Source organism: Pyrgilauda ruficollis, unplaced genomic scaffold (genome assembly GCF_017590135.1).
Source record: "Pyrgilauda ruficollis isolate IOZ18807 unplaced genomic scaffold, ASM1759013v1 scaffold115, whole genome shotgun sequence".
Classification (NCBI taxonomy): domain Eukaryota; kingdom Metazoa; phylum Chordata; class Aves; order Passeriformes; family Passeridae; genus Pyrgilauda; species Pyrgilauda ruficollis.
Genome location: NW_024509766.1, coordinates 992,423 through 1,009,600, shown reverse-complemented (window position 1 = coordinate 1,009,600; position 17,178 = coordinate 992,423). Strand labels below are relative to the sequence as shown.

The window sequence follows — 17,178 nt, the reverse complement described above, 5'->3', positions numbered from 1 at the left end:
CAGGGCGCGGCGGCGGCGGCGGGCGCGGGAAGGGGCTCCTGAGCGGGACCCGGCGGGAGAGCCGGGGCGGGCGGCGCCGGCGCGGGGACCCCGCGGCCTGACCCGCGGCTGAGGGGCCCGGAGAGGGGCGAGAAGGGACCGGGGGCGGCGGGAGAGCCGGGGCGGAAAGGCCCCGGGGCAGAGCGGGCTGGGAGCCCCGAGGCTACGGCCCAGCAGGACCCGGCAGCGGTTTGAGGTCGTTGGAGCCGGGGTGTGGAGCTGTTGGAAGGGGCTCGCAGGGGCTCTCAGGTGAGAGGCGGCCTGAGCAGCGAGGTCAGGATCCTGGGAATGGCAGAGGGCTGGGGAACGTGTCGGGAATGTTGGTTTGGGTGGCCAGGATGGTTCTCACCACCTTGCCAGGGGCCAGAAGGCAAGGGGGGCCAGGTGGGGGCTCCCCACTGCCTCCCCTATTGGCGTGTTGTGTTTGCCTTGTGCTGAAATGTTTCTGCCGTCCCTCCGTCACTCTTGGAGCTGGTGATGCCATTGCCCATCGAGCCTTGCCATGTCCTCAAATATCCTTGACCTGTTGTAATGGTTGTTGTGACACATGCACGCTTCATTTCTATGGCATGACCCTCATGGTGGCCACAACATGGAGCAAGGGTGCTGGGAAGACTTTGAGGTATTCTCTGGCAGGAGCTCAGATCCTCACTGGTTGTGACAGCATCTTGTCTGAGGGCAGGGCTTCTCTTGCAGGGTATTTCAGCATTCTGCTTGAGGAAGGTGCTGCCTGGCCTGTTTGCCCACCCACCATGCTTTGGCCTTTGGTGGAGCACCAACGTTGTTGCATTCACTTGTGCCAAAGTGTTGTTTGAGCATGTTTTTGGGTCAGAGTTCTGCCTCAGCACCCTGCATGGCTGTGGCTCAGAGAGGTCTGTCCAGGGGACATCCAGGAGCTGTCATTGTCCCTTGGATGAGGCTTGTGGAGCATCTCTGCCCAGGTGTGGTGGGACACTCATCTTCCTGAGCAGTGCAGAAGGTGCTCTGTGTGTTGTGTCATCTGTTCATTCTTTGGTTTTTCAAAGACATAACTTGCAGGACAAATCTGTTTCCATCCCTGCTGCTTCCCTCTGGCTACAGCTGGGGTTTGTGGAAATGGCCCCATGGCCAAGGAGTGTGCACAAGGCAGAGGAAGCAGGAAGGTTTCTCACTGAATCTGAAATATGTGTTAGACTGGCTCAGGAAGCTGTGTTAGTTATTGAAGGGTGGCACTGGAAAGGGAAATTTCTTTTTTTTCCTCACTTTTTTGCAAGAGTGATTTCAGTCTGGAAGGTTTTCTCAGGATAGACACAATTGGCCTCACGCTGGGAAACAACTTTGTCAGGGCAGAGAGCTCAGACTCTGCCTGGGTGTCCTAAGTGATGGCTGAGCTTCATTCCATGAGCTCAAAGCCTTGAGTCCACACCTAAGGAGTGCAGGAGTCACCCAGAAATACAAACATGAGTGTGAGTAGTTGACCAGCCTCAGTGTCACTTCTGAGAGGAAAGTTACTCCTATGCCCGAGCAGCAGAAACTGACAGGAGGAAAGCAGTGCTGGGGGATGGTAAAGTGAGATTAAAGGAATTTAATTTCCTTTTTTGCCCCCCAAGATTAAATGCCACAGGGGCATAGGAGGCAATTTCCAGGATCACAGTGCACTGGGAGAATAACTGGAGAATAACTCATGGAATCCCTCACCAGCAGCAAGAGCAGTGGCACCCTGGCCCAGAACTGTTTTCTGTGTTTCTGGTGTGTGCCATGCTCTTGCATTTCTGCCTCCTGTGTGATGTTTGGATTTGAAGTGTCAGGCTGCACCTACCTCACCTTCAGACCAAGTAACTCCACCTCCCATGGCACTGGTAATCAGGGCAGTCAGAAATATTCTGTCATCAGTTGCATTTTTAAGCCAGACCTACCTTTCTCTTCTATTCCTTTGACTCTTGTTTCTGTGGTCTTCTGGATTTGTGAGTAATGTGAGGGATTGTTCTGTTCCACCTGTGTTCAGATGGGGCATGGAGTGGGCCATTTGCTTTGGCTGTCACTTGTTTCTCGTTTCCTCAGCCCCAGCAGAGCAGTGCTGGTTGTTCCATGGTGACTCCATTGCTCTGGTGCTCTGTTACTGCTTTGGAGCACTAAACTCTTGATTAATTATGGAATTGTCACCCTGTTGGAGTGGCCAATCTTTCTCCTTTCAGCACTTGGTTATTAATAGGAGATCTCATTGTTCCTGAAGTATTCTTGAGACCTTTTCAAGCCAGCCCATCCATGCCAACAGCTTCAGTCTTTGTTTTCAGAGGCCTTATTGATCCCCAGGCAAGGAGGTGCCACTGATCTACAGATCATTGCCTGAGCAAAGTGAGTCCTGCAGGTTGTCCTAGACCTGGAGGGAGTAAGGGTACACCACACCCAATCCATGAAACCATGCTTGTTGGTTGGAAGGATTTATCCAAGAGGGTTTTGTGCTTGGTCACATTCCAGCAAAGCCCAACAAAGGCACATTGACACTTTCCTGACTTGGAGAGCCATTTCCTGGTGTGACCATCCTCAAAATGGAGTCTGCCCCCTTCTCCTTTCATCATCCCATAACTTCTCCCTTCTCTTTTCATGTGCATGGTTGCAGGGCTCTGTCTGGAGCCAGAGTGATCTCTGGGGAGGTTATCTTGGGGGATGGTGGACTGGAGGCATCTTCTTGGTTATTATGGAATTTCCAGTCTGCATGTTGGTAGCTGAAGGAACTTACTCAGAACCCACAGTCTGTGGCGGCTGTTTTGGTGAATACTTTGCTTTGTTGTTAAAGGATAGATTTTAATGTGAAGCTATACTGTATTTTCTTAATAAAGTGTGAGAAGCTCCTATGGAAGGCTGTAAATGTCCTGCCTCCAGCTGAGTAAGTGAGGAGTGCTGGTGCACAGCTGAGATTGTTGATGGCTGAGTATCCTACAGAGAAGTCACTGGGGACTGGGGACTGACTCTGGGATTTTCTTCTGCACTCAGGTGCTGTCAGTCACCCAAAAGCTTTGGTTGTTTACCACTCTAGGATTTTCTTCTGCACTCAGGTGCTGTCAGTCACCCAAAAGCTGAAGGTCCCCACAGTATCATCTGGTTGTTTACCTGTTTGTTCCCTGCCTGGACTGAATTTGATGAGCAGCACTTCCAGGCACAGCAGCCTGAGGAACAGATGTCTGGGTTGTTTTCCTCAGCCCATGCTGCTGCCTGAACTTGTGACCGGGCACCAAATGCTTGGTTGTTTACCTGTTTGTTCAGCCTGGGCTGAACTTGATGCACAGCAGCCTGAGGAGCAGATGTCTGGGTTGTTTTCCTCAGCCCATGCTGCTGCCTGAACTTGTGACCGGGCACCAAATGCCACCCTGCAGGTGCCTGTTGTGGGGCTCAGCCTTTCCCACCTCTCCTGGTCCTACCAGGCTCCCCCTCTGCCTGCTCAGCTGTGTCTTTGCTCCTGGGTGCAGTGAAGCATCAGGGAGAAGCCAGGGTGTCATGTCTGGCTGCTCTCTGAAGGGTCAGTCCCTAAAAGTGCTGTGCTCAGACACAGTGTGTGTGTTTAGAACAACAGCTGAGGGTCCAGGTCCTCCTTTTAAAGTGAAGATGTAAACCACAAAGGTCTGAGTCTCAAACTGGTGGGGGGATAAGTAGTGAACAGAGTGCTGGAGGTAAAATAGATGGGATGGAAATACATGGACTGAGGGGAAGGTGAGGAAGAACTGTTCAGTGCCTGATGAGAACAGCACAGTTCCTAACACTGCCCTCTGGGGCTTCGGGCAACTTTTGCTTTGAACTTAAATTGCATTTGCTGGTGGGGTGAGGTGGGTGGAGGGTGGTGTGTTTTTAAGGAGAGCTGTCTCAGCCATGTTTTTCTCTCTTCCTGAAGGCCTCAGTTGGCCGGCAGAGCCCCAGGGTGGTTCCGTACCCAGCCCGTGGCCTATGTCCTGGAGAGCCCGCCCTTCAGAGCGCTGCAGGTACCTCCAGGCTCACCTCCCTCTGCCTCTTGGTGTGATTTCCACAGGAAACAAAGTTACTGTGATCACTTCCCTTCTTGCAACGCCTCCCCAGCCTGCCGGTTGATTCCCATGCTGTTTGACAGAGGAGGAAAGTTTAAAAATGCCAAAGCTTCTGCAGGTGTCCATTTGGCCATTCTTGAGTAAGGGGTGATTACCTTGAGTAAGGGGTCCTTACCCTTTCCCCCATTTTTTCCTCACTTTTATTGATGTATCCCAAGACCTCTTCCCAGATTTCACAGGATTTATCCTCATTGCAAGTGTGGTCATGGCAGGTAAGGCCCTGGCCAAGGACACAGGTGCAATGGCACTGGCAGCAATCCCACAAAAGCATCTCATGGGGCTGTGGGGAGGGAGAAGGGAGAAAGGGAAATCCATGAAAGTAGGAGATAAAAAGAAGTATTTGGCCATTCTTGAGTAAGGGGTGATGCCAAAGCTCCTACAGGTGTCCATTTGGCTATTCTTGAGTAAGGGGTGATTACCCTAAAAATGTCCCCAGGTGAAAGAAAGGCTGCAGTGTGTGCACACATGTTGTGAGAATCCAGTGAGGAGTGAGATACAAATACTCAGAAAAGCTTCAGATTCAGCTTCCAGTCAGTTGTGGGACTCAAATGTGCACAGAACCAGGCTTTGTGCTGATGGAGTGAGTGCTGCCAGTTGTGATCTCTGTTCCCCTCTGTTCTGCCTAATCTCTTCCCCTGGCTTATCATGTCTGCACACACACAAGAGGGGATCATCCCTGCCTTTGTTGCATCTCAAGATGTGGTCCGTGGTGGTGCTAGTGTCCAAATCCTTCTGATCCCTGCAGTTGTGTCAATGGGCTCAGCTGATCATCGACTGAACCTGGCAGAGATCCTTTCCCAGAACTATGGTGTGAGGGAAGAAAGGGAGGAAGATGATACTCAGGAGAAGCAGAAATCTTTAGAAGAACTGGAGAAGAGTTTCAGTGCCTCTCAGGTAAAGGCAGCAGGGGAGGGGAAGGGAAATTACCTGGAGGATTTGCTTGTTTGCTGTGTGAAGCCCTGACTGCAGCTGTGGGTGGTCCCACGGAGACCTCAGTGGAACACAAACTGTTCTTGGTGACAGGGAGTGTCTCTTCAGGCCAGGCACAAGATTGGTGCAAGGATTTGCTGCTCCCCTTCCTCTGCTTAAATACAGTTGTGCTGTCTGGCATCTTTCACCTGTTTGAAATCTAGAATAAAAGATGAAGTTATTTAAAAAATGCCCTAGACCATATTGCTTTGGGGTGAAAGTTCCTGGCTTTTCCATACCTTTGAGAAGCACAGGTTACAGCGGGTCCCAACAGTGTCACCTGAGGCTGCTCAGAGCCACCAGAGGAGCTGAGCTGCCCTGACTGCCTCTGCCTGTGTTCCAGCTGGTGTGGTGCTCTTGTGGTTGTTCTCTTCCTGATGCAGCTTTGTCCTCCTCTTGCTCAGAGCAGTGAAATGCCATTTGAGGAGCTGCTCGCACTGTATGGCTATGAGGCATCAGATCCCATCTCGGAGCAGGACAGCGAGAGCAATGACATCACTCCCAACCTCCCTGACATGACTCTGGATAAGGTGAGAGCAGCTCTCTGCCTGGCTGTCTGCACATGGGGTTGGGGTTCCCCCCATTTCAGAGGGGTTGGAAAGGGTCTGCCTAGTTCTGGTGTCCAGTGGGGAACCCCAGAAACACCAGTGTGAAGTGTTTAGAGGAAAAGGGAGAAAGTGTATCTGTTTCAAAATGTAAAAACTCTGTATGAAGCTTTGGTTACAAAGTATTTGCACATCCATGCTGGTGTGTGAAGAGCCAAGGAAAGTTTCTATCTTCTTTGTATGAAGCCATGGCTCCTCTTGTTCTAGCTCAAGTCTTTAGAAAGTTGAGGTTTTTTTGGGGTTGGGTTTTTTTTTCTTTGTTTCTCCTTCAGGATCTTTGAGATATTTGCTGTGAGTGGAGCTCTACAGAAGGGGATGCTTGCTCATACTGTCTGGCTTCCATAGGAAGCCACTCATGACACTTTTTAAAGTGCTTCTAGGAAAAATAGTCTGGGTGTGGTGGGAGTGTGAGAGAGAATCTGTCTTTGGACAAGTTGTGGGAGGGTGAAGAGATCTGTGGATCTGGCCGCTGCTGGCCAAAAATGCTTTTACTCTAGGCCTCACTCCCCCTCGTATATATTTTTTAATTTAAAAATATTTTTCACTTTCTTGTTGTTGTTAAAAGGAACAAATAGCGAAGGATTTGCTTTCAGGGGAAGAAGAGGAGGAGACACAATCTTCAGCTGACGATCTGACTCCATCCGTCACGTCCCACGATGCATCGGACTTATTCCCAAACCAGCCTGGCTGTATGTGTCACTAGTTCCTAAGTAGCTGCTGTTCACTTTTACATATGATGTGCAGGGGAGGGTGAGAATGGTTCTCTTAATTTTGTCAGTCTCCTGACATCAGATTTTCCACTTTTCCTCCTAGGGACTGTCTGCAGGGCAGAGGCGTTACCGGGCTTTGGGTAGGACAGGACAGAATGTTGATGAGCAGTGGGATGAGGGGAGAATTTTCTCAGAATACTGAGAGTGGGAATTGTTTTGCTGCCTGCTGTAATTGCAGTCTGAAAGATCAGTACCTCATCTGACACCTCTACAAGTGAATAAATTCAGTAGTAGTAATGGAGTGATGTATTGTGGCAGTTCCTAAATGTTGGAATATGTGGGAAGCCAAAGCACGTGACAGGGACTCTGCATGAAGTGATGTTGTTTCTTCTGTTGTCTTGCAATATTAAGGAGTCTGAGCTTCCCAAAGTTGGCCATCCATGTGGCAAGTGTCCAAATTCTTTTACTTAAAGTGAGAAAATTAAAATACAGGTAAGTTGTCACTGTAGACCATGCTGAAAAAGACTTTAGGACAGAAAATGAAAGGAAGGAGAGGGAACGTAAAGGAATAGAATAAAAAATTTGTAACTACAGACCTTTTCCTTTCCCACAAAGCAAACAACTTCCTTGCTGATGAAGACAAAGAGCCATGTTCATCACCATGTGCTTCCTCCATGGCTGAGGACTCAGAGGTGGATTCCATCCCATCCAATGAGTGTAAGAAGGTAAATGACCTGAGTGCATTGGGAAGGGGGACTCCTGAGTTTGAAAAATGTATGACCCCAAAGCACTATGTTATTTCCCCAACTGGCTTCCTGATGCCTTGCATTTTGTGGGTGGCAGATGTGGGTTACAAGAGGGGTTTTTAATACAATCTTGAAATTATCTTCTGTGTCAGATAAGGGAAGTCTGTTGTGCCTTGGTAAATTAAATCTGCAGCCTGTAGCCCTATAAAGGTGAAATGCTGTGCAGTATTCCCAGCAGGATTTACTGAGGGAGAACCATCTTTCTAAAGAGAGGAGCAGGCTTCCAAATTCATCCTGGCTGTGAAGGTTGCAGGAGAACCTCTGCATTGCTTTATTTCCAACCTTAACTGCTTGCCATAGATCCTTTACATTAAAACTATGTAAATGCTGAAGGTCCCCACAGTATCATCTGGCTGGTAGTAAATCTTCTTAGTTACCCTATAAAATAGTCAGGGTTCACTAGAAACAATAGTGACAGAAGGGGCTACCAGTAAATAAATCAGCCTTGTAGTATTGTAGTCCCTAAATCATGAAGTACAGCCTGTGTGGAGCATTTCCCATTTCAATTTTCTCACCTCTCTGTCGTGGGATTTCAGGAGATCATGGTTGGACCTCAGTACCAGGCCACTGTTCCCATCCTCCGTTTAAACAGGCACAGGCAAAAAGGTAAGGCAGCCTCTTCTTTGTGCCTGGTTTGAGGGTAGGGCTGCTGGCAGGGGGTTCTGATGGGCTCTGGATCTCCAGCCCTGCTCTGCATCTCCAGGCTTGGCAGCTTTCAGTGCTGACATTCAGATTTACTGGCTGAGCCTGAGTTAATAGGGATGGGAACACAGGGATAGAATTGGTGAAGCTCACTGAGAACTGGGTTGGTGTGACAGGTTTGCAGGTGGGGGTCTCAGAGAAGGAACACCCATCTGGGGATGCTCTGATTTATTCTGACATCTTCCTTAATTAGTGAGTTAGTGTCATTCAGTGCTCCCTGGAGGTGATCTGTTTCTGATTTTGGGATGTCTGCAGAGTAGACAGAGGTGCCTTGGTTTGCAGATTGTGTCCAATAATGAGTGCAATATGAGTGCCAGCTTGTTGAGCTTCTGGACAAGAAAGCTAAAACAGTCTTTATTTGCCAGGATTAATTAATCAAAACAGCAATCTTTGAGAATATGATAACAAAAACTTTGTCAGCCAACCTTTCTGAAACAATGGAAGCAAGCTGAGCCCGTGCCAAAGGCCCTAAAAGAGATATAAAGAGCTTATCTGCCTCCAAAATCAGGAGGGAACATGCAGTGCCTTGAGGGATGTTTGTCATCTCTAGTGCCGAGCTGGAGCACCAAGCAAAGATTTCCTCCCTCCTCTGTCTCCCCCATGCATGTCCGTGCAGACCACTTCTCAAAAAGCAGCAGAATTCTCTGTTTGATTATCTTATTTCAGTGCTTTTTCTGTTAGCCTATGAGAATGAAGATCAGCTGCTTTGGGACCCAAACATCCTCCCCGAGAGGGAGGTGGAAGAGTTCCTGTACCGCGCCGTGAAGCGGCAGTGGGACGAGCTGTCCGGCAGCAGCCTGCCAGAGGGAGAGGTGGTCAAGGACAACGAGCAGGTGAGCTCAGGGCCTCCTGCAGCCCACACAGACACAGGGGGTGCTGGCCCAACAGTGCCATGTTCCCTACAGAGGGGAGAATGAGGTCAAACTCCAGTGATCCTGGTGGATAAGTGAGGGTGTGTGCTCAGCTGCGCTATGGGGAGGTTGGTTGCCCTCCCATTGGGAAGACTGGGAAAGTCAGCAGATCAGCCATTTCAGAGCAGCTGTGTTTACTTCAAGCTAGCCAGGTTAGATTCTGGTGGGGTTGCATCTGTTGGTGCCAGGATTTGTAATCCAGTGCCTTGAAAAGTGGGATAATCTGTGCTGGTGGTCAGGCTGGGGTTAGCAGCAAGGTGGCTCCTGGGAAATGGAAGTTTTATGGGACAAATGTGAGTCATGGGCGGGCTGGTTTGTGGTGTGTTGCTCAGGTACGTGCTGTGAGTGATTTCCTTCTGTTTCCCAGGCTTTGTATGAGCTGGTGAAATGCAACTTCAATGCAGAAGAGGCGCTGCGGAGGTTACGGTTCAACGTGAAGGTTATCAGAGGTGAGAACCCCCCTCTTATTTGGGTTCATCAAGGCACATGAAACTCTTTCTACATTCTGCACATCTCCCCCAACTCTTTCTTTCTGCTACAGATGAGCTTTGTGCCTGGAGCGAGGAAGAATGTAGAAATTTTGAACATGGCTTTAGAGTCCATGGGAAAAACTTTCACCTTATCCAAGCCAACAAGGTAAGGCTGCTCCCCCAGGTGAGGAGCAGGGGAAGGAGGAAGGTGCTTGGGCACCACAGGTGTGCTTTGGGCCTCGGCTGACACAGGGAGTTCAGGATGGCCGAGTTCCAATCCCAGGCTTTGTGTTGACTCATGCCAGCAGGTGATGGGCTGTTCACTGCCCTGCTCTGCCTTATTTTCCAGGTGGGAGAAGTCACAAACACCACTGACCTGCATGAGTGATGTCAGTTAATTACTGATTAGCCCTTTCTGGAGTCTCAAAAGTTCTTTCCAAACTCTCAGCCCTTGCAGTACTTCTGTGAATGAGTGAGTTGAGCATGTGGATGTTTCGTAAAGTCCCCTGGGGTCCTCTAGAATGGCAGATGCTGTTGTAGGGAGAGCTGGGCCCCGGGACATGCTGCTGTGCTGGGAGTTGGCAGAACCAGAGAGTCCAGTTCTACCACTGGTTAATTGTAGGCATGTTGACGCTGGCCAGTGACAATGGATGCAGGTTTGCTCTCTCTGCTAAGTGTGCTGCTGCTGGAAGCACAGGAAAGTCCTGCACGAGTGTGTGTGGCCCACAGGGGTCTGTGACAACAGCTGTGTGCTGTGGGGAGTTCTTTCTCTGGCCACCTCGGAAACCTCAGTACGTGCTTCTGTTCTGCAGCAATGTGTCCATAGCAATGTAAATCACTGTAATGCACTTCGAATTTTCTGTGCTGGTTAAATGGGAAAATAGCTCCTTGCTCCAGGAGATGCACCTGGATGGGGGTGGCTGTCCTGACTGGGCTGTTTCTCCTCAGGTCCGCACGCGGTCGGTGGGCGAGTGCGTGGAGTATTACTACATGTGGAAAAAATCAGAGCGTTATGACTACTTCACTCAGCAGACTCGTCTAGGAAGGAAGAAGTACGTCCTCCACCCTGGAGCCACGTGCGTGGAATATTCTCACACTAAAATTAGTAATATTAACCTCCCAGTGAAGATTCCTGCTGCAAAGCACCTCCGCTTAACAGACTGCGCTTTCTTCTCCAGAAGGTTTCTGGGGTGGGAGGATGGAGGGATGCACGGGGTGTTCTCAGAGCACAAGCACTCACTTGGTGTGGGGAGGGAAGATAAAAGAACTGTGGACTTTCTCATCCTTTTCTGTGTGTCAAAAGTAGTTTTGTTTCAGACAAACACATCCACAAAAGACTGGGGACAGGGATTCAGAGCTGACTTCGGTGAAAGAACTCAGTTTGATGAGGTTTTGGGAAGGGAGCTTTTTAAATTCAAAGATGCACTTATTTCTGGTGGTTTGGAACCTGAATTAATTTCCCTTTGAGGCAAATTCTTCCCTTTGAAATGTATGCTAATTACAGAAGGTACTTTTCAAAATACACCTTTTCAAAAAGGTTGAAACGGAAATCTCTTAATAGGTCAAAAATGAAATATTGAAGCTGAATCAATTAAAAACATCAGATGAAGGTTTAGGGTTTTTTTTTAAATTCTGATGCAAGACAAGAAAATGCCTGAAATCTTAAATCTTCCCAGGGTGGGAAAATATATTCTCATCACTTGCTCTTTGCTGGCACACTAGGGACCCACCGCAGTCATTCCATGAAACTGGGTGTTCCCTGGGTGTTTGTTCATGTATTTATTTCCCTTTGGAACAGGCTGAAGCTCACAGAACTGGGGGCAGAGCTCTTTAGGAAGCTGGAGAGCCCATTTTGGTTTATCATGGGCTGGTCTTGGCCACACTGTTACCTGAGATCACCTCCTCAAGGCAGAGTCTAAACCAGGCTCTGCAGAGCAGAGAGGGATGGACATTCATTCTAGTGGTCTCTCTACAGTCCCATTGCTTTATTTTTTGATGGGTTTTAATCCCAATCAACCTTTTTCCTGCCTGCATCTCTCCGCTCAGCAGGTGGTGGCAAGGCTCTCTCTGTTTCCTCACAGGGATTTCACTGACAATGACCTGGATGGGGTTGAAGTGGAAAACACAAATCGTTCTCGGAGCTCCCCTCCAATTCCCTCTGCAGCTGGCTGCCTGGATGCTCACTTTGGTCAAGATCAGATAGCAATTGAGAGCACAGGTAATTCCTTTTTGTCTGTCTGCCATGGGGTTCTGGTGTCAGCAGAAGAGTCGTGTCTGTCTCTGCATTGACCAGAGGTGACTGTAAAACAGTTGTTCCTGTGTTGGGATGGAGGGGTGGCCTAGGTTATTCCCAAAACAAGAGGATTATGCACTGGGCACCTGAATGAGGTGCTTCCAAAGCACTGACACAGGCAGCTCCTCCAGAGGCTGGGTTAAGGCCCCAGAAGTCAGGTGCAAGCTGCTTTCACAGAGCTGGCTGTGAGGGGATCTGCAGGAAGCCCCACATGGCTTCATTCCCTCACTGTCCTACTGCAGATGAAGGCTTTGTGTGGGCAGCTCCCAGGGGTTGTTGGCACGAGGAGATAGGATTTAGGGTTTGGCTTATCTTGCAGCGTGTCTGTGAGGTTTCCTTTAATTTCCATAGAAACACTGATGGCCTCCCATCTGCTGTGGGCATCTTGCCTTCCCTCCGTAGGGGCTGCCAGGGGATCTTGGTTGCTGTAACAAAGAAACACTTGTGGCATCTAACAAATACTTTTGAGATTAGGTGGGACTGACCTGGCTGTCTGGGCATTGTGGACTCACTGTGACTTTCTCTTCCTTGTCCCCCTCTCTCTTCCCCACCTGAGCAGAGCCCCTGAGTGTGGAGAGCACAGCCTGCAGCCTGGGCAGCATCAGCGAGTCGGGGCAGGGCTACGAGTGCAGCACCCCCTCGGAGACAAACTGCTCCTTTGACCCCTCGGAGGAGACGCCCTCGGGCGCTGTCCCTGTGCCCTGCCCACGCCACACTGTCACCCCCTCTGAGCCCGAGCTCTGTGCTCTGCCACCCGCGGGACCAGGGCTGGCAGAGAAGCAGGAGACGTTGCAGAACTCTGGTGAGACAATAACCATGGACTTCACTCTCCCTGCAGACATTAACGAGGGGTTGCCTTTAATTGCTGGCCCTGTGGATTTGGACAGAGACCCTGAGGCAGTGGTGGCCCCTGCGCAAGTGTCCTTATCGGTCACAGATTTCGGTCTCATTGGCATCGGAGATGTAAATAGTTTCCTGACTGCTCATCAGGCTTGCCCGGCACCTGTGGCTCGGTCAGAGCCTCTGTCACAGTGAAAGTCTCCAGTCACAAATTTGTCACAGACCCAGCAAGGACTTTGACCTGACTGAGTGAAATTCTGGAACTTCCGCTGTCCTGTAGGGACAGTTTGGAGCTGTTGGTCGGAATCCGTCTTTCCATCCTCCTTGATCCAAGGCTGCAGTGAAACCAAACACCTTTCTGCTCCAGTGTATCCTGACACAGTTGTGCAAAGTGGTGGCTGGCTTTCCTGAGTGGGGAGGTCCCTCACCCCCCTCCTAGCTGACCACGTGTCACCCCGGTGATGCCAGTCCGCTCAGAGAGTCCCTGCCTCGGCACAGGGGATGCGTCCCTTGGCCCCAGCAGGACAGTCTGAGGGCAGAGGTGCTTTGAGAAGAGGGATGTGTCACCATCATGGTGAGGGTGCAGGCTGGGGGTCTGAGAGCCTGGGAGGGCTGCAGGGCAGTTCCCTGCAGAGATGGGCACGGCGATGCCAAGGGAGGCTGACCCTTCCTCCATGGGCAGCGTGTTGCAGTAGGAGCCACTCACCCTGTCCTCCTCCCAGCAGCCATGGGTCATGACAGGCAGGCACACAGCTGCTCATGGGATGGAAACACTGCTGTGAGCAGTGAGTAACGGGGTCATGCTGCTAACAAGTGCTTTGGATATGCTGGAGTGGGGGAAAGTAATCTAGGACATCTCCTATCACCTGTGCACAGCCCCTGGGACCACAGCAGGCTCAGGGAAGGGGTGTCCTGGCTGGCAGTGTCACCTTGAGTCCTGCCTGGGACACTATCCCAGGCTTTAGAGAGGAATGGGACAAGCTGGCTCTTAAGGACCATGTCATGGGACAGCAGCTGGGCTCTCATGCCAGGAGCACTGGCAGCAGCCACATGTTCTGACTCTCCACCAGCTGCAGGTGGGATGTGGCCCTTGGGCAGAAGTGTCAGGTTTTGGAAAGGGATGCTGTGTGTGCAGCAGCATCGTGTGCACTCGAGTCCTTCTCACTTCCCCTGCAGTGCTGGGCCAGGGAGAATTTCTGTGGGGAGTAACAGGACGTTCTAGACTCAGAGTGATGCTGGCCAAGAGCTGTGGTGCTGCTGCTGTCAGGGGATGACCTGATCTTCTCTGGGCTGAAGTGCCAGAGGGATAATGCGGGTGAAAACATCTGTAACTTCCCAGTTTGTTCCAACAATTTGTCAGCAGAGGGAGGAGGTTGCTTAGCTCCCAGGATATCTGGGATGTGGGTGCTAGCACAGTCCCAGGCAGGGGAGTGCAGCATCCCTGGGCTTCCCTGCCCTCCCTGGGTCACAAAACAGGCTGAGAGGAAGGTGTGTCATTTCTGCCATGTTCAGGAAGGTGCCAGGTGCTGTGCAGAGCCACAGGAGCCTGTCCTTGGCTGTGCTGGAGTCCAAAGCTGCTTCACTTGCCAGGTGTATTGCAGGTGTGGGATTGGCCACTGGCTCAGTGTGTTCTCATTCCCCTTTCCCAAGCAGGGAGTGCTCTCCCCTCACCTGCTGGGCAGGGCTCTGGTGCAGACAGAGCTGTGTTCTGCAGCTGGGAAGGGGCTTGGGCTGAGGGTTTTGTAGGGTGGGGTCCTTGGGGCTGGGATGTGCACTTGGCTCTGCTGCCAGTGGATTTGGCAGGTACCTAAACCCAGCAGCCTGCATCCTCCTTTTACCTGGCTCTGGGAAGTTGTGCCCAGCCCTGCAGCAGGAGCATGGAGACAGCATCAAACAGCCCTGCGGGGTGTCAGGATTAGACCTTGTCTCATCTCCTAAGCCCCAGATCTGCTCTGTGTGCTTTAGCAGGGGTTTGCTTTGGTCCCCAGCTCTGTGCTGGGAGGTGCTGAGCCCCAGGCAGGTGCAGCTGCCTTCACTGGCCTGGCTTTGGCAGCCAGAGGAGCTGAGCAGAGGCCTCCCCTCCAGCTGCTCCTGGCTGCTGGGAACAGAAAGCAAACACGAGTGCCTGCTCCATAGTGGAACTGCCCAGGCTGAGATTCCCCTTTTCTGGGGTGAGAGGAAGCTCCTTGGCTGAAGGGAGAGGAGGAGGCAGGGTGAGAGCACAGGCAGCCCTCCCAGGGAGGGCCAGGCCTTGGCATCTCCTCCGTCGGCTGAGAACATTCTTACTTTTCCTGAAACCATTTCTTCTTTTGGTTTATTTCAAGCCCTAGTGAAAGGAGAGGGGAGCTGGCTGAGGCAGAAATCTCTTTATGTCCTTCAGTGTTGTTTACAGATTTGCATGGGGTCTTTCAACATGAGTGCAGCGCTTTTTCCACATAACTTTGAGGGATAGGGGTGAGAAAGGCTGGGACAGGGAAGGGGAGTCACTGGGGGAGGAGGTTTGGTTCTGGTTTTTTTTGGTTTTTTTGTTGGGGTTTTCTTTTTTCCTTCTTACAAAGCACATTCACTTTGAGCCGCTCCCCATGCTGGACTCTTTTCTCCCTTGCCCCCCAGCCCTACACTGTGAAGTGACACTGCCTTGAAGACCCCTCGCCGTTATTTATTTAATTAAAAACCTAATTTGAAAGTGAGACAGAAGGTTGTCTTCTTTTTAGAGGCCAAGATGCAACAGTCTAGTGTATAATGATGGCGAAACAAGAATAGGGGTCCCTTCCTCTGCTGTCTGATCCTCTCCTGCCCTCCACAAGTGCTCTCCTCCAGGCAGGGCAGCATTCCCTGTGCCAGGGATGCCATCCCAGCTTTGGAGGAGGCCCAGAGTTTTTCCCTTCCCGTGCTGCAGCTGGAGGGAGCTGTTTGTTCCTCTCACAGGTGCCCCAAATCCTCTAAAACCCTGGCAGCCTGTGCCAGGTCTGGGGCATTGAGAGGCAGGGATGCATCCAAACTTCAACCAGAAAAAGCTCCTGGAGGCAAGTGGAGTGTTCCTACTACAACTGCATTGTGTTTCCCCACCCCACCGTCTCTCTGTTCCATCAGAGACTACTTAAATTCTCTTCTCCTGCTTGTGCCTGGCTCTGCCTGCCTGTCCCGGGGCCCTGGGAGCTCCAGCTCTGCAGCCCCCCAGCTCTGCCCCGCAGAGGGGGGTACGAGGGCGGGCACAGCCCAGGGCAGGAGGGACGGGAGAGGGTTCCCCCCTTCCTCGAGGCCCCGACAGCAGCGGGAACCGCGGGTGTGTGCTTGAAGCCTTCGGTGGGACCGCGGTCCTTCCCCTCCGTTGCATCCTTCGACACCCAACGCTGGTTTCAGCTCAGGAAACCGAGCGGCAGGACCGGATCCCCCGGGCTCTAAAGACCCCCGGGGCAGGGTCCGGGCTGGATTCCTCAGACCCCCGGGCTCCGGGGCAGGCTCCGGGCCGGGCTCCGCAGCTCCGGGACAGGCTCCGGGCTGGATTCAGGGGCAGGCTCCGGGCTGGATTCCCCAGCTCCCGGGCAGGCTCCGGGCCGGGGCCGGCACCGCCCGCAGCCCCGGAGCCCCCCGGGGCAAAGTCGTTCGGGGCCGTGCGGAGCTTCCCCTGCGCGTTGCAGCGCGGGGTCCGTGCCGTGTCCTCGGAGCCCCACGCTGTCACATCCGTGTCCCCACGGTGGCCCGGCCCGGAGCCTCCCACAGCCAGGACTGCTGGAGGCTGTGATGAGGAAGGCGGGTTTATCAGCGGTGAGAGAGCGTCTTAATCTTCACATCTACTGCACGACACAGCCTGGGCGTCCCCCCAGCTCTCCTGCCTCGGGGCTCTCACTTGTTTGGTTGGGGTCTGCAGACAGCATGTGTGGGGCACATCCTGCCCCAGCGGTGTGCCAGGGCCCCCGTGTCACCGCAGGGCAGGAGGAAGCTGCACCGGGGCACATCAGGGCAGGGGAAAGCTGGCCCGTGGTTCTGTCCCCTCTCCTGAAAGTCCAGGGCAGCCCAAGAGCGTTTCCAGCTGTCTCGGCTTCCCACAAACAGCCTTGACATTCTGCACAGGCCGCTCACGCTGCGCTTCAATCACCCGCAGTTATCAGCCATGGGTGGTTTCTGTGTTATTTGTTTCCTTCCCGACATCCGGCCTGGAGCAAACAGCCGGGATGCGACTGTCCCTGCTCCCTCCGGGAAACTGCTGTGGGACCTGTGCTCCAGCCTTTGCTCCTGTCCCCATCCTGGTTTCAGCATGTCCCCAAACCCAAGGGGAAGCACCGGGAGCCCCGGGATGTCGGAGGCTCAGGAAATACAGCCCAGTGTCTCAGCGTGTAAATCAGCTCCTGACTCAGCCTGTGTGCTCACACCGGTGTCTGCTGCATCCACAGGCTCCTGGACGTCCCTGCTTCCCCTCGAGAACCCATCTCACCACCGAGCCAGCCCCACGTCTGCACAAACCCCCACCAGCGCAGCCAGCATATTTCAGGGGCAGAATTTTCCTTTTTGCCCCTTTTTTTTCTCCTCGGGACATAGGCCCGAGGCGGGTGGGACTCGGGCGGCTCCCAAAGCGTCCTCGCTGGCTTTCTTCTCCCCCTTCCCCTTGGCGCAGGCACGGGAGGGAGCCGAGCCGGGCGGGGAGCCCGGGCGGGGCGGGCACCGGGGGACTCGGGAGGGCCGGAGCCGCGGACGCCGGAACGGAGCCGGAGGAAGCGGCGGGGGGCGAGCGGGGTCGGGGTCCAGAGGGGTCCCTGCCCCGCCGCGCCCCACACCTG

At 52.5% G+C, this 17,178-nt stretch overlaps 1 protein-coding gene across 5 annotated transcripts in view; it reads left to right on the top strand.

The window, feature by feature from the left end:
- The window catches only part of MIER2 (MIER family member 2), a 15,957-nt gene extending 89 nt beyond the window's left edge, over positions 1–15,868 (top strand). The window contains exons 1-13 of one of the 5 annotated variants that reach the window (XM_041481600.1): positions 91–288; positions 3,905–3,992; positions 4,840–4,988; positions 5,468–5,593; positions 6,234–6,357; positions 6,994–7,103; positions 7,721–7,790; positions 8,553–8,719; positions 9,165–9,246; positions 9,339–9,433; positions 10,216–10,343; positions 11,349–11,485; positions 12,120–15,868. In XM_041481600.1, coding sequence (XP_041337534.1) covers positions 4,848–4,988; positions 5,468–5,593; positions 6,234–6,357; positions 6,994–7,103; positions 7,721–7,790; positions 8,553–8,719; positions 9,165–9,246; positions 9,339–9,433; positions 10,216–10,343; positions 11,349–11,485; positions 12,120–12,595 — 1,656 coding nt within the window. In that variant the 5' untranslated portion in view covers positions 91–288; positions 3,905–3,992; positions 4,840–4,847 and the 3' untranslated portion in view covers positions 12,596–15,868. Of the gene's footprint in view, positions 1–90; positions 289–3,904; positions 3,993–4,839; positions 4,989–5,467; positions 5,594–6,233; positions 6,358–6,993; positions 7,104–7,720; positions 7,791–8,552; positions 8,720–9,164; positions 9,247–9,338; positions 9,434–10,215; positions 10,344–11,348; positions 11,486–12,119 lie in introns of those variants that run through there. The other 4 variants (XM_041481582.1, XM_041481590.1, XM_041481574.1 and 1 more) reach the window with 4 other exon arrangements.
- The last annotated feature ends 1,310 nt before the right edge of the window (positions 15,869–17,178 follow it).